At 37.0% G+C, this 15,839-nt stretch overlaps 1 protein-coding gene across 2 annotated transcripts in view; it reads left to right on the top strand.

Moving 5' to 3' along the window:
* FBXL17 (F-box and leucine rich repeat protein 17) overlaps positions 1–15,839 on the top strand; it is a 456,881-nt gene that overhangs the window by 153,879 nt on the left and 287,163 nt on the right. For both annotated transcript variants that reach the window (XM_019727982.3, XM_088796664.1), the window contains one exon: positions 8,753–8,883. In XM_019727982.3, coding sequence (XP_019583541.2) covers positions 8,753–8,883 — 131 coding nt within the window. The remainder of the gene's footprint in view (positions 1–8,752; positions 8,884–15,839) is intronic.

Below are 15,839 nucleotides of genomic sequence, written 5' to 3'. Positions count from 1 at the left end.
ATTTTTTCTCTATAGCACTTAACACCATTTAACATACTATATAATTTGCTTACTTATTTAATTTATTGTTCTCCCTGTCCTCTTCCTGCTAGAAATTATGAGCACTACTATGGACAGGGATTTTTGTCTGTTTTTTTATTTTTTTTACTACTTTATTTTAAGCAGCTAGAATGTTTTCAGGTATATAATAAGTGCGCAGTAAGTAGTTACTGCCTATATGAGTAATATCTGCATTCTTTTCTGAATGTTGAAGAGGCTGCTTTTTACAAATTAGTTTTACACTTGACATAACTGGATATAAATATCAGTCATTCTGCACTAGAGAAGTGGTCCTAGTCCATTCTGGGATCAACTGGTTATCCTTTTCACAAATAGTGATGGCAGACCTTGCCCCAAGCCAATTAAATTAGAACCCCTAAGGCTGGGACCTGATCTTGTATTTTTATATTTTATTTTTTTAAAGTTCCCCATATGATCCTAATGTGTAACCAAAGTTAGAACCAGTTGTTCAGGAAACATTGAAATAAGTGTGAATGAATGACTGAATGAAAGTGCATCACAGCTAGTGCACCAGAGACCCAGATAGGAGCCAACTCAAGCATCAAGATTAGATGTCAAACATTTGTAATGAGAGACTGGTACTAGGCAACACAGCCCAGGAAGGGCTGGGGTGGTGTGGGGTGGCGGGGGGGGGGGGGGGGGCGGAAGGTAAGGAGAAAGAAACGGTGAAGGAGATGGAAAAGATGAAAAGGGGACCCCCAAGTAGGTGTCGCAGGAAGGGAACGTTGCGTCCATGGTCCCTTGACAGCTGTTGCCAATTCCTGTCTAAAGCACGTAAGTTATGTTGAGGATTGCCTGGTTAGTAATTTGTGTTAAGGCGAGTATATTTCTAAGACTCACTAATTTTTTCTCTCTAATGTAATCGGGAAGTGAGATTAGTTTTAAAATAATGAACACAGCTCTCTGAGCACAGCGAGAACAACTTCTCAAAACTTGGGGGAAGACATTTGAGCCAGCTTAATGGACATCTGGGAATGGTAGGGATGGCCGGCGAAGGGCCTCGATAGGCAAGCTCTGCGAGTCCGTTCTGCAGTTGGAATACTTTTGTTTCCTCAAGGTGTCGGAGGCGGTGGGCGATGTGATCAAAGTTATCTAAGGTATATGAATCTGGCTGATGTGGCAAGGAGAGAGAAGGGATAGCGCTGAGGAGAAGCAGTGCAGTAAAGTGTCCTAGAAAGCCAAACAGAATGTGAATAAAATGGTGAAATATGTCAGATCCATTAGGAGAATGGCTGAACCCAATAGGCCTTGGATTTGGAAATCAAGCAAAGAGACAGCAGCCCAGTGTGTGTCAGAAGGCAGTGGTCGGAAGGAATACTTACAGAAGCTGCCAGAGAATTAACATGGTAGTTTTGGTGGATGTGATAGCATTCAAGATCCTGGATATCCTATTTTCATGATTAGAATTAGAAATTTTTATGCTCTCTGCCAGGCTCTCAGGCTATTTAGAAGCTTTCAGTTCCACCCTGAGGTTCTCGGTTCTATGAGGTGCTGGAAAGGGTTTGCCTGATGTCCAAAATGTGGCTTACCGAGCTTGGATGACCATTTCCAATACTCTAGTGCCAGCTTTAACCAAGCTGAGGTTCAGAAGGCCGAGTTGCTGAGCAGAAGGGATGCCCCTCGTTCTCTGCTTCCTTGTCCAGCCAAGCTGTTCTCTAAGTGTAGGTATCAGATCCTATCAAGGTGTGGAAGCCTTCCTACGCTGGGGGCAGAAATTCCCTCTCTGCCCCTTACTTTTCCATTCCCAGCAGTCTTAGTTTCTTTACTAATTTTCCCAGTTTTAGACCCATGCAAGACTCATGCTACAACCCCCTCCCTTCCTCCTGTGTCTCCCTCCCTGTCCCTAACAGGAGGCTCTCCCCAATTTTCTTATAAATGCCTTTTTCTAACCCTTCTGTCTCCCTGTGCCTTTGGTCTCTCCTGTGATCTCCGTCTTGGCAGCCCGACAGGTGATTGGCAGGTGAGTGTGTGGTGCTGATCTAGGGCCCCAGTAATCCCATCATCAGCAAGGCAGCCTGTCTTAATCCTTGACTTTGATCCCTAAAGATTCTAACTGATTGCTCTGAAGCGCAGTCCCCATACAGCTGACATCTGCAGGGCTGGCAAGGAGTAATCGAGGTACTAGTTGACATTTGAACACAATTAACTATACAGAAGTGTTTAGTCTTTTTAAAAATTATCATCTCCACCTGGCTTCATGTAAATTATCGTCGTTAGCCTGAAACAGTGGAACATCCCTGCTGTCTTTGTGAAGGTGCCGTGAGTCCTCTTATGTTGCCGTATCCACTGTAGTCAACCTGTATGATAGAGGATTTTGGTTCATTTTTACTTTTCCACAGTCTTAAAAAAATTTGGAAGCCATTGAAGGTCTTTTTATAATCCTCCAAGCCTGTGTTTCCTAGGTAACATTTTAGTATCTCATTTTGTACTTACGTACATACCAACCATTGACTAATTTCAGTTTTTAACCTGAATTGGTTATAAGTAATATTTTTTTTCCCAATAAAAGCAGTATTAAACTGAAAGGTGATTACCTACAGTCTACATTCTGACTTAAGTTTCTTTTAAAATGTCTTACTAAATGTTAAAAAAGTGGAATGAGGCATTTAGAAAAATTTGGTTGTATGGCTTTGCTTGTTCAGATCCTTGGTGATTTGTATAACCCAAGACTACCAGTGAATTTATAAGTAAAGTAAGTTTAATTAAAATGTCAGTTTCCTAAATGTAATTATTTGTTTCAGACTATGAAGGATTATTTTAGGTAGCTTTTTTATGAAATACTGGAGGGCACTATTATGAAATTCCCTTAGGAAGGGGAGGAATGTGATGAATTTGACAGAGCTGTTTGTGGAGTTGTGAATAAAAATGCCGCATCCCATAGAGGTGCTCAGTATGTGTCTTGTAATGATGCTGTTTTACTGAGAATTAGCCTCCTGGAACTGCCTTTGGATACTGTCATATTTCAAGTTGAACTGGTTTAAAATGGTCATAGGGAAGGCCACGTGAGCAGAGTCAGTGACTGTCAGTTCATGAAAAAATGAGCTGTAATTCAATCCAAGAGTAAAATATTCTTCAAGGTCTCAATAGAATGCTGGCATGTGAAAGCTGAAGTAAATCTGTCTCCTCATGTATGAGTTTGTGCTCCATTGGAAGAGTAAGAAATGTAGCATTTATGAACAATAAATACAGGGCGTTATCAGCCACAAGTGGCCCAGTGTCATCATCTGAACCACCTTGCACTGAGAAATGGGCTTGGATGCAGGATTTCTAAAAGCTCAAGAGCCAGTCAGGCAGAATTAGAGTTGTATCACATGTAGGTAATCACTAGAATGATTACTTCTTGCTATTCCATTAGTTCTAGAAGATATCTTTAAACTTTCCCAAGTCTATAAAACAGTTTAGATTTGCTAACATCTCTCTCCTCATTATCTGCACTTTAATAAGTTATTCAAACCTCTTTGGCCCTCAGTTATCTTCTCAAATGTGAGGGGACTGAACTAGCACAAACAACTTTATTTTTCTCTGTGGAACTTTATCTTCCTACTACGTCTTTGTTGATGAAGTAATTTTTTTTTTTTGCGGTAAAATGTACATAACATACAGTTTGTCTTTTTAATCATTTTAAAGTGTGTAGTTCATTGGTTAAGTACACTCACACTGTTTGTGATAAAGAGATATTTCACAGTGAAGGAAGTTAAGAGATATGTAAGAATTCACATAGAAATTTCGTGTCAGAAGCTGTGATGAATCCCAAAATATGCATGTATAGGAGGTATTTATATGGTTGGATAAAATGTTTATGGTTTTGTATCTTCCTAGTGACTATAATAAAGGATAATTAGGAGAATATGAAGCTTTATGTGTATTGTACGTGGCTATATTTAACAGTTCACATACGTATATGGTTATACATAGCACAATTCATCCTTAACATTCATAGGTTTAATAGTCATGCTTCAAAGTATTTTCAAGCAGCCCTGTAGGTCCTTTTCACGTATTTCTGATTTTGCTGTGGTACCTGCAAGAGGCTGCTATCAAGACAAGAGCGCAGCAAGCTGCTAGCACTTGCAACTCACAGAGGCTATTTGGTTCTTTACATGTTACCAGAATGGAGACGTTTACATCTCCAACAGCAAAATCTTTTGGGGTGTTGGGATTAAAAATGTCCTGTAAAGAAAGCTAACTGCAAAAATAATGTGGTTTAAGGAAATGGTGATTTTTTTTATATAGAAAATATAGAATATATAGGGTTCATTACTGAGGCGAACATTAATAAGAGGAATATCAAATTTAACAGTGACTCTGATCAGTGACATGTACCAGTTCGTCTTTGCTTAATCAAGAGTAAGAAAACTTGACCAATGAAACCAGTTTAGCCCGAATACAAAATCTTGTGAAAAATAAAAGTTTAGTGAGTGCAGAAAGACAGTTACCTTGTAGAATTAAGGTATGTCTAGGAAATATGTGACTGTTCACAAAATATGAATTGAGTAAAAGCAAGGTTCTGTGCAAACATTTTCATGAAGTGTTTCCACATGCAAATTACGTCACTCGTAATTTCCACAAATAATGATTCGTTTGAGAAATGTAGGAAGAACCTCCCTGCCTCCCTCACTGGTAATGTGGCACTAACAAGAGTGGCCATATCGGCGTGGCCTGTCTTCCCAGGAAGTATTTTTCTTGGCAGCTGAAGATATACCGAGAGGAGAAGGCTGAATGAACAAGAATCTCCTCTCTGCTATGCATCTAGAGGGGTTAGTGAGCGGCAGGGTTTAAAGTGACTAAGGGTATTCCCCTTGTGTTAAGAGAAACCTGGCTTATCTTCAAGGATACAGAGTTCCCTACAGCCCTTCTGTATTAATTTTCCATTGCTGCATTGCAAATTACCACAAACGTAGCAGCTTACAACAATGTGCGTTTATCATCTTACTGTTTCCATGGGTCAGTCCAGACGTTACAACTTGGTTTTTGCCCAGGGCCATAATCAAGTTTTAATTGGGGTTGCATTTCTTTCCAGAGCTTAGATCCTCTCATAAGTTCATGTCGTTTTTGGAAGAATTCAGTTTTTTATCGTTGTAGTACTGAAGTCCCCATTTTCATGCTGGCCATAAGCCAGGGGCTGCTCTCAGAGGCCTCTGGCAGATCCTTGTCATATGGTCTCTCTGAGCCTAAAAGGTAAGCAAGATGGCCCTTTGTAAGGGCTCAACTGATTAGGTCAGGCCCATCCAGGATACTTCCTCTGTTAATTCCGTGTGAACTGGTCGGATGTTAACTACAAGTGCGAAAGCCCTTCACTGTTGTCTTATCCCATCATATTCACAGGTCCTGCCCACACTCATCAGGCAAGGATTATACGAGGGCATGGGTTATTGAGGTCATTAGAATTCTGCCTCCCACACCTGTTTATGTTCTCACTGTGGTTTTCAGGGTTGGGAAGTGGGGACAAGACCCTCTTCATTCTCAGTGGCTCCCCCAGACCATTACTCTTCTATCTCTCATTAAAAATTATGATAACAACAAATAAACAAAACACGGAGACTTTGAGACTTGTGCCATTTGGTGTTCCCACTCTCTCCCATTCTGTTGCCATCGTCTTCTATCCTCCTCGTGTCCCCTGCTCCTTCATAAAAGACACTGGCGCCTGACTTCCAGCCTTCCACTTTGTTGCAAGCCCAGCCATTACTCGGATGACTTCAACTTCTGTGCCCCTACGTGGAGATATGTTAGGAGTCGGGAGGGAAGGAACCGTAGCAAGGGGCATGCGTGTCAGGCCTTTGATTCTTTAGGTGAATTTTAGTGATGCCAGAAAGACTATAGAAACTTACTTTGCTATTTGTTTTGTATTTTATGTAGTTATTTTTTGTTGTTGTTTCTTTAGATACTTCAAAAAATTTTTGCTGTTATTTTGTTTAATGGCAGCCTACATTTTTCATGGTAGGTAAAGGATAGAGATCAGGGGCCATGTTGGGATCGAACTTTAGAGCCTGAGTGGCTCACCTCCAGGCCCTGGGCTTGGGGTTGACGATTATTAGAGAGAAGAATGAGGAAACCCTGGAGAAAGGGGAAACGGGGAGGTGGCCGAGGCTCTCCCTGGTCACCTCTCTGGAGCTACTGAGATAGCCCGAGTGGTCTGTTTTATTTTAACAAAGGGGAGTCCATTTTTTTACACTGTGCTTTTGTTGTCCAGTACCAGTCATGTTCTGATGTTGGCAAAGCCCTTAGACCATGGTAGCTTGAGTAGGAAATTTGTCAGAATCCATTTCTTCTTTACTGGTCCTGCCTCTATTCTGGAGTGTTGTTCTGAGTCCACAGTGGACCAGCGACTAGACCTGGTAGGCTGATTGCAGAGAAGTTTCCCTAAATCTCTTTATGAATGCTCAGGATTTAGCCCTTAATGTACGGAATCTTGCTGTCTCAATTAGAAAGAATTTACCTACTGTTGTGGACCTGAAAATGTTTCATCTCTTACCTATCTTCATTTTTCTCCATACTGTGTTTCCCCGAAAATAAGACCTAGCCGGACAATCAGCTCTAATGTGTCTTTTGGAGCCAAAATTAATATAAGACCCAGTCTTGTTTTACTATAATATAAGACTGGCTATCATATCATATCATATCATATCATATCATATCATATCATATCATATCATATCATATCATATCATATATCATATCATACCATATCATATATCATATCATATCAAATCATATCATACCAGGTCTTATATAAATTTTTGCTCCAAAAGACGCATTAGAGGTGATTGTTTGGCTAGGTCTTATTTTCGGGGAAACAGGGTAGTTCTGTAGCATGCATCAGAGTAGTGACTCTGCGTGAACCTGGTGTCCCTTCTCCCTTTGTGAGCTGAAGTGGAGGAAGGGGTTTGAGTGCTGCCTTGGAAACTCAGTTCTCTAGAACGGCTCTGTCCAACACTGTAGCTACTAGCCACATGCAAATATAAAAGTTAAATTGTAAACAAAATGAAGTAAGATGAAAAATTCAGGTCCTGCCTCAGACTGGGTTACATTTCAAGTGCTCAGTAGTCACACGTGACTCATGGTCACTATATAGGACAGCGGAGATGTCGAACATCTACACAACTGCAGAAAGTTCTTTGGGACGGTGTTACTTTACAGTGTTTCTTTCCCTCTGGCCCCAGAGCAGTAGAGATTCCAGTGTCTGGTCTTTTCTTGGGGTTGAAGCTCAACTGACTCTCGGGTGAGAGACTTGGCTGTCTCACTGCTCCGAGACCTTTGGCAGCTTGGTTGCAACTGCAGGTCAGCTTCCTGCCATATCCTGCTACCTCTGCTGAAGGACTTGAGGGTGGCCTAGTGAAGACTGGCCAGTCCTGAGAGAGAGCTCCCTCATGCTGCTGGGAATGCCATGTACAAGTTTTCTGTTGCTGCTATGACAAATTACCACACTCTTCGCCCCTTAAAACACACATTTGTTATCTCACAGTTTGTAACTTAGGTATCTGACACAGGTCTCTACCAGGCTAAAATCAAGGTGTTGGCTGGTTTGTGTTCCTTTCTGGAAGCTCAAGGGGGAAATCTTTTTCTTGTTCCTTCAGATTTGTGACAGAATTCAGTTTCTTAAGTTGTAGGTCTGAAGTCCCCATTTCTTACTGGCTGCCAGCTCCGGGCTGTTCTCAGCTTCTTGATGCTGCCTACATGCCTGAGTTCCTGGTCCTCTTCCTCTGTACTCAAAGGCAGTAAAGGCAGGTTGAACCCATTTAATGATTCATACGTCTTCTGCATCTTCTTTCATTATGTCTCTCTAACTTGAGCTGGAAAAGGTTCTCTGCTTATAAGGGCTCATGTGATTAGACTTGGCCTACCCTGATAATCCAGGCTAATCTGTCCATCTCGAAATCCCTGGCATTAATCACATCTGCAAAGTCTCTCTTGGCAATGTATAAAGTAGTATATTATAGACATCTTTGGGAGGGGTGTTATCTGGTCTACCGCATGCTTCCAGATTGATTCTTTGCATGCTATTAAGTAAAAACAGCTCATTGAAAATATAGTTTATATGATAAGGATAATTACAATCCTACTATCTTTGTGTAAATGATATTATTAATTTTGTTTGGATACTAAATATCGGGAAGCAGGAAAAAGAGTAGAGAAAATGAAGAAATGGGGAAAGTAGTACTTGGAGAAAACCTTTACTTCTTGAACAGTATGTTCTGTTGCTTCCCACATGGTGAAACACACAACCCGGGATAGTGAAATTTGGAGTACCTTGACAAACTACCACTAAGATATCTCTGAATTAATCATTTACTCATATTTTATCTTTTAAAACTGAGAAAACCTATATAAAAGTGGCATTATAATCATGAAGGTAAATATCTGAAATTGAACAATGTTAAAGAAAATAATCCTATCAGATTGTGGGTACTTAATATATTTAACAGCTTCCCCATATATTACTTTTTATTTTTATTATTCGTCAATAAAATTGGTTTATTTTAATGTTTGTTGCCATTCATATATTCACCATAGATTTCTTCCCTCATGTCTAGTTTAGTGTGTAAAATATTATATAAACACTTGGTTTAATCAAATGATTCTAGACTATTATCTATTTTAAATATGGTATAGTGATACTCTGTAATAAACTATACTTGCAGTTTTTGAGAGTGAATGTTAACATTTACCTTTCTTCTCATCTTTCATTTCTCATTAGCTAAGAAACCTTTCCAGCTTGGACCTACGTCATATCACTGAACTGGATAATGAAACCGTGATGGAAATTGTCAAGAGGTGTAAAAATCTTAGCTCTCTCAATCTCTGTCTGAACTGGATCATAAATGACAGGTAACAATTGTAATGTCTTAAAAATATGTTTCCAGAAGAAAAGTGTGTTCTATGTACCAAATATTAATTATCGTTATAACAAGGCATGTCAACTTTAAGGAAAATTTAATGTAGTCATGCCTTTTCAAATAGATAATGTTTAAGTTTTGAAAACCTTTTAGATGTGTATTTTTAATCTAGCCATTGCTTTTATTTGCAACAAGGTTTTTTTTGTTTTGTTTGTTTTTGGTGCTAAGATTCAAATGTTTGCCTACACAGTTATAATAATAGTCTGTTGAATTTTTTCTTTGTCACCCATTCAGGATATATTGCTTATTTGTCACTTTAATGTTTTTGCAACTTTTGTTGTTGATTTTACTGTTCACTTATCAAGGAAAATGATTCTGAGAAACTGTTTCAAACATTATGCATTCAGATCCTTTCTCAAGGATGACATTTTGTTCTCTGTATAAATATAATTTGTTTTGAAAATGGAAGTCATGTAATGAACAATTTAGTATATAGTGTAAGATGTGTAAATTGGGTAGTTTTTTCTTATAAACAAGGATAAACTCGTATTTCTTTGAAATATTGCATAAAGGAAAAAAAAAGATGCAAGAACCATTAAAAGTAGACTTTTTTTTTTTATAAGGAAAATAACTGTGGAGTAGCACTACTGTAATACTACTGATTAGTTTAGGGAGGTTCTCGAATATAGTCATGAGACAAGATTTTTGTCCAATTACTTTTCAAGAATAAGTTTTTTTTCAAGATAGGTCACCAAAAATATTTTGCTTTCAAAATAGAAAGCACTGTTTCTGCTAAAGCTAAATAAAACCTATTTAGATTTAAATACTTTTTTCGCAAATAGCAGCAATTATGTATTAAGTTTGTGTCTGATAATGCTTTAAATTGAAGACACTTTCCCCCTCCACTTTTAATTCCCTTTTATACTTTAAAAATAAGATCACATAGGCTTCATTTTCCCCAATTATGATAAATTCTACTGACATTTTCTCAAATTACTCTGCATTACTCTTTAAATTATGTAATAGCCGTTGACTTGGCTCTTTCTTAATAAAATTTTTCTTGAAAAATTTACTAATCTAGAATGGGCACATGGACATCATTTATAAAAGGTGTTAATTGTTTTTGAGTAATAGCCACTATATGAAGTATATCGAAATCTAAAGAGAAACAATAAAAATTTTAAAAATAAAATTCTTCTCTATAATCAACATTCTTCTGCTTAGTCAATTATATGACAACTTAAAACAATCTTTTAAGTGTTTTCCTTAACAACTAATAAAATAAAGTACATAAAAACATTATCCTGTGGTTTTAGGTATTTAACATTAGCTTCATATTAAGATAAACTTCTTAGTAATGCACCAAATTAAAAGGAGAAAACTGTTTCTGCAACAAAATGATTATGAAAATGATTGCTTTTCATTGCACAACAATTTTCTGTGTACCTGTGGTGTAGAAGAGTCAGTACTTGGAGACTACAAAGGTAAATACGATGCAGTTCATATATGATTATAAAGGTTATCTCCTAAGTAAACATTTTGCTCAAGTTTGTATCATTTAAACAAAGATATTCAGTGATTTCCAGTCTTCTAGCTCTTCAAATGCTGTTTTCGCTGTAACTGGGTGTTTAGAAATGTAAAAGTAGACAGCCCTCACTTTGCCTTTCTTCCCTTAGTTAGGCTCTATCTGCTCCTGCCTCTTGCTATTTCAATCAGTTTTTTCCTACTTAACTGTAATGGCTATTTGGTATTTGATCCTAAATATATGTACTGTAGAGATTTATTTGCAAGGAATGAAAGTGTATTTTTATGTTTTTAATGGAAAAGTTTGGATTAATTGAGAAAGCATGCATTTTAATGAGGTCGAGCAGTACAGTTTTAAAGATCAGATTCTTCGGTTTTAATTACACTACTTGCACTTATCCTGTGTACTGTAATAGAAGTTTCAAACATTAAAATCCACTTTGCAGTATCATCTAAATTACTCATCTCATTGTTCTTGCCATACTCTATCACTAAGCTAAGTAATATTTGTAATTATATTGGTGTAAATCTAGGACTTCCCATCAGACTTAATTATAATTTTAGCACTTAGCCCAGATGGGTTAGTGACCTTTCATATAGAGGGCACTGGAATACACTAATGCATTTAGCCTATCAATTAGCATCTGTTTTACATTTGTTCATTATTATTATCCTCTGGTAAATCAGGAAGCATTTATTAACCCCTACTAAATACTAGGTATTGTGTCTCAGACTGTGGGGCAACGAGTCCCTGCTGCTCTCAAAGGTTGCTCTCTGGGTGACATCAGACTTAATTAGTGAGATAATAGTGAGCCATGTGAGGATAAAGGGGAGGAACCTTTATTTCCCAGGTAATTGATAGGCACTTTACACGTGTTCTCATTCTATTCTTTAAATATCTCTTGTTCAGTGGAAGGTCATGCTATTCCTATTAAATTTAGACCATTTATTTGACTTTTCTTTGGCTTTTCTGATGGATTATTTTTCAATCATTGCTGCATTAGAAACTGGGTGAGGACAAACAAGAAAAAGCAAATTGCTAATGAGCCAGTTTTTCATGTCATAGCTGCGATTCATACACAATTGACATTGATATGTAAACTGTTTAGTTTTCTCTTTTAACCTAATCTCATTATTTTCTTTCATAATTAAAAGTATAATAATACCTTTAGATAATATTTTATACATAGTATATATAAAAAGGACCTATGTGTAATGCTGCTAGCTTTAATAAGGGATTCCTCACATGAAGATATACTTTGATACTCTTCTCAGAACTTCGATATAAGATTTATTGTGGATTTTTAAAGTTCTTAGCTATAAATGTTTTTTGAAGTTTGCCATTTTTATATATGTAGTAATTGAAGGTCTTTACTGTTATGCTCATGGTATCTTTCAGCCTTTTGTGGTTCTTGAATTGATCCGTGTGACTAAGACATGCTGTTCCTTATCTTTGTTTTGTCTAAAAGCACTTTCTGTGTATAGAGAGTTAAACAGCATGATATTTTCTTGTATTCAGAAGGATGGTCTAGTAGTCATTTGACATTTACCATTGCTTTTGAATACAAATAAAATCCAAGTGGTTTCTGAAAAGAAGACACTGACTATTTCTATCAATGATTTAAATTAAACGTCTGGTTGTTGTGTCTCCTCCACTCTTTCTTGACTCCAAGTTTATTGAAATGTTTATTTGTATTTTATATAAATATTTTGTTATTTCACATCCAACTTGGTCTTCATCGTTTTTGTATGTCTGGCACAGTCCAAAAGCCCCTACTAAATACTAGGTATTGTGTCTCAGACTTTGGGGCCACGAATCCCTGCATGTTTTGGATGTAAAGAACTGATATATAAAAAAAAAATTGAATGGTTCTGAGCATCTCTATAGTGAAATGCTTATAATGGCTCTTTTGTTCTTTTTGGCCAAGAAAAATTAAGTAAAATCTAATTGATTTTAAAAGATCTTTACAAAAGACGTTTGTAATATTTAAACTGGCTATGAAAGAGGAAATTAATCTTCCCATTTTCAATTTTTAATATTCATCCTGAAAATAAAGTTCAATCACATGGTCTATACACCGATTATCAAAGATAAGACTCTTTTATTGCCAGTTACCATGTTTGCTCCTGAATTAGGGTAACAGTAGAGGATAATAGTACAAGAGAAATGAAAGATTCTCTACCATCCATCAGCTAAAGTCACAAAACATAACAAGAGCCAGGCTGGTTGTTAAAAGTAAATTATGTTGCCAACCAGTTGAACTTGCCTTGCTAGAGATTTATTCCTTGAATTTGTAGTTTAAAAAAATGTTAAATATGTTGAACATTGTTTAAGGAGTCAATTTGCTGTGCAAATCTTGTATTTATGTAAACTGGGCTGTTGCATCAGCGGACACTCTAACACTGGGAGAATTTTAATTCTTAAGACTGCAGTGACCAGTTTCTTTCCAGTATAAAGTAACATGTATGATGTGTTGCTATTTCACTTTATATGTACTAGTGTTTAGAATAGTAACTATAGATATTTTCTCTTTAAATAAAACTTTTAAATAAGACCATTTCAGGTTGCAGACGGGTGGGCCACAGCTGAGCCTGTCTACAAGGCTGTTTTGTTTGTCCTATACAATATTTTAAAATTGAATTAGCTGCCAACACTTTTTTTTAAATTAAAGTTTCTTGGGGTAAGAACTGTTAGTAAAGTTACATAGATTTCAGGTGTACATAGTTGCCAACACTTTAAAAATTAGGATAGTTTACATAAAAATTCTGAGTTTGGACCTTCTCTTAGAAAAGTTGCAGATCTAGCCATATTGGCCCCATATTTTCTCATGGCAGCAATCTTTCCAGGATGAGGAATGGGCTGTTCTTTTTGCCAATTCTCCATTTTTCCATTATTCCTACCAAGCAGGATCTATTCTTTTGTATTATCTGCCTGTTTCTGTCTAGTTTACAAATTGAGTTGTTCTTTATTAAAATCCAGAATGTAGAGATTTTTAGATATTTCTTATTTTAAATCAAATAGTTTTTTTTAATTGAGTCCGATAAAATATATTAACAGATAAAAGAGAATTAGTCTACCTAAATTATTTCTTCATTATTTCAAGCATCAGAACTTTGTACAACAGGTAGAAGTTACCAGAGGGAAACCTAATTCAGCTTAAAATAAGATAAAAACCTTAATTTTCATCAACTGCCTTCCAAAATGGAGAACTCACTTCCACTTAGTGTTCAAGCAAGAGTTATAAAAAAGTTGCTTGAATTATAAAGAAATTTGAAATAGTTTACTAAACTCCCTGTGACTTCAAGCCTGTGATTTAAATGAATTTATTTGCAGTGCTTAGAATTTGATTCATGGTTCCTTTGCTTATAATATTAGGAAAAATCTTAATACTATTCTTTCTGTTTGGTTTTTCTGTGTATAGTCCTTTTTAGTCTTTTAGATCTACTCGGGTTGAATTTGTAGAATGACAAATTACTTTACTACACCTTTCAGGGAGACTGACAGCACCCTGGCTCATGTAAAACTCAATGAGGCATTCTATAAAGATTTTTCTAACTCCCTTGATCTTCCCTGGATGTTTATTCTGTTTCTTCTTTCAAATTTCCGTTGATTCAATAAAAAAAACGGTGACATTTAGAAATAAAGTTCAGAGAGGATTTGAGCAGGTGTTGGCGGTATAAAATATTTGCTGAGTGCCCATTGTGTTTTATTTCCAAGAATTGTTTTTGAACATATGCTATATATTGTATTTATAAGTATTTGAGGACTGGGTGGATAATCTACCATCTTCTTGTGAATGTCATGTCACAGAGGACTTAGAATTTTATTTCATTTCAATCCCCTAATATTACTTAATTCTCCCAGAGACTGAGGTTTAAAGATTGCCCAAGGGAGACAAACCTATCCATTAAATCCAACGAGCATAGTTGAATTTGAGTTTGAGAATATTTTGTTTTCTATTAAAGTTAAGTGGTCTGGAGAAGAGAAATACTTTTCACCTTGGAGGATTGAGTGTGAAGTTTGAACAGTTTTCTCCTATAAAAGGCTGAAAACTTGGAAATAAAAAGCCAGCAAAAATAATGCTGACTAGTGAAGCAGCCCTGCAATGGTATTTATAGCTCCACTGTGGAGCCTGTGTAGAAGGCAGAGCGGTCGTCTGCATACTCTTGGTGCCCAGTAATGGAGCTGGGCTAGTTAGGGGCAGCGTTACCAAACCCTAAGTTTAGCTTCTTGCTATAGCCTGCTGCATAGTATGTATGGTCTGTGATATTTATTTTTTGCAAAAAGACTAAGAAATATATTTTACTGAGCTCTGGGAGGGGTGTAGGGACAGCACTGAGACCTTCTGAGCTAGTGACACTTGTTTCAGGTTGGCACCTTTTGTGACACTCTCTTTTATATTCACAATTATTTGTAAGACCATCCCTAGAAGAAGATTACGTCATTGGAGTGACTACTCTTCAAGCTCCCAGACCATGTACAAATATGTCTTCTGTGTCCTTATATCCATTGGACCCCTTCTGTGCAACCCTGATTGGTTTTTCTAGTGCTAGTGAGCTCAGAGTGTGTAATATTGTCTCTCTCTTGTTTTTGGACCAAGGATAATAAAAGCTAATAGTAGCTGCCATTTATCACAGTCTGTATCACACACTGTACTAAGTGTTTACACACAATGTTTCCTCTAATCTTTACAACAACTGGGAGAAGAAATTAGCCCCATTTTTAAATGAAGGAATTAAGGTCCAGAGAGGTTAGTCCAGCTCACTCGTAAGTGGTGGGACCACGACTGGAACCCATTTTTGTGTCTTCATACAAAACCAGGAAGTGCTCTAACCGCCAGTACTTTGTTCTACCTCAGACCTTGAGTGGTCTAAGCCCTGATTGGCTCATCATGGTCCCTGCCCACTCCTGTTGTTTCAAAATTCTGTCAGGCTTAGCATCTGTGCTGCTGCTGCTGTTCCCTATTGTGTCCCAAAGTGTCCTGGTTTGGATGATAAATTATATGGTTGTCCTATCTCAGTCTTCAGACTAAGTTTGATCATTCTGAACATCATTAGAATTTTCCCTTCTCTTTTCCCTATGGGACATCTGAGAGGTGGCAAGTTTTTGGGTAGCTTATTGGATACACAGAGTTGTAACATTTTAAAACAGCTAATTCTGTAATAAAAAATCATTTCCCCCTCCCCCATAACCCCATTTTGTAAATGCTCTTTATTTCCTACTAAGTTCCTTGAAAAAAAGTAGGAAGTTTTGTGTCTTGTACCATATCTGGCTCATAGTTGGTATAAAAAACAAATTCACAAATGAAATTTGAAAATATATTTATTTAAACATGTGATGATACACGTTTATTTCATAAATATTTTGTTATCTAAAAATGCTCCCTGTCAGTTGTAGCAAATAGTTAACCATTTCAGAGTAAA

This window comes from Rhinolophus sinicus, chromosome 3 (genome assembly GCF_057876585.1).
Source record: "Rhinolophus sinicus isolate RSI-liver-muscle chromosome 3, RSI-T2T, whole genome shotgun sequence".
Taxonomy (NCBI): Eukaryota; Metazoa; Chordata; class Mammalia; order Chiroptera; family Rhinolophidae; genus Rhinolophus; species Rhinolophus sinicus.
This window is presented reverse-complemented; position numbering and strand designations above follow the sequence as displayed.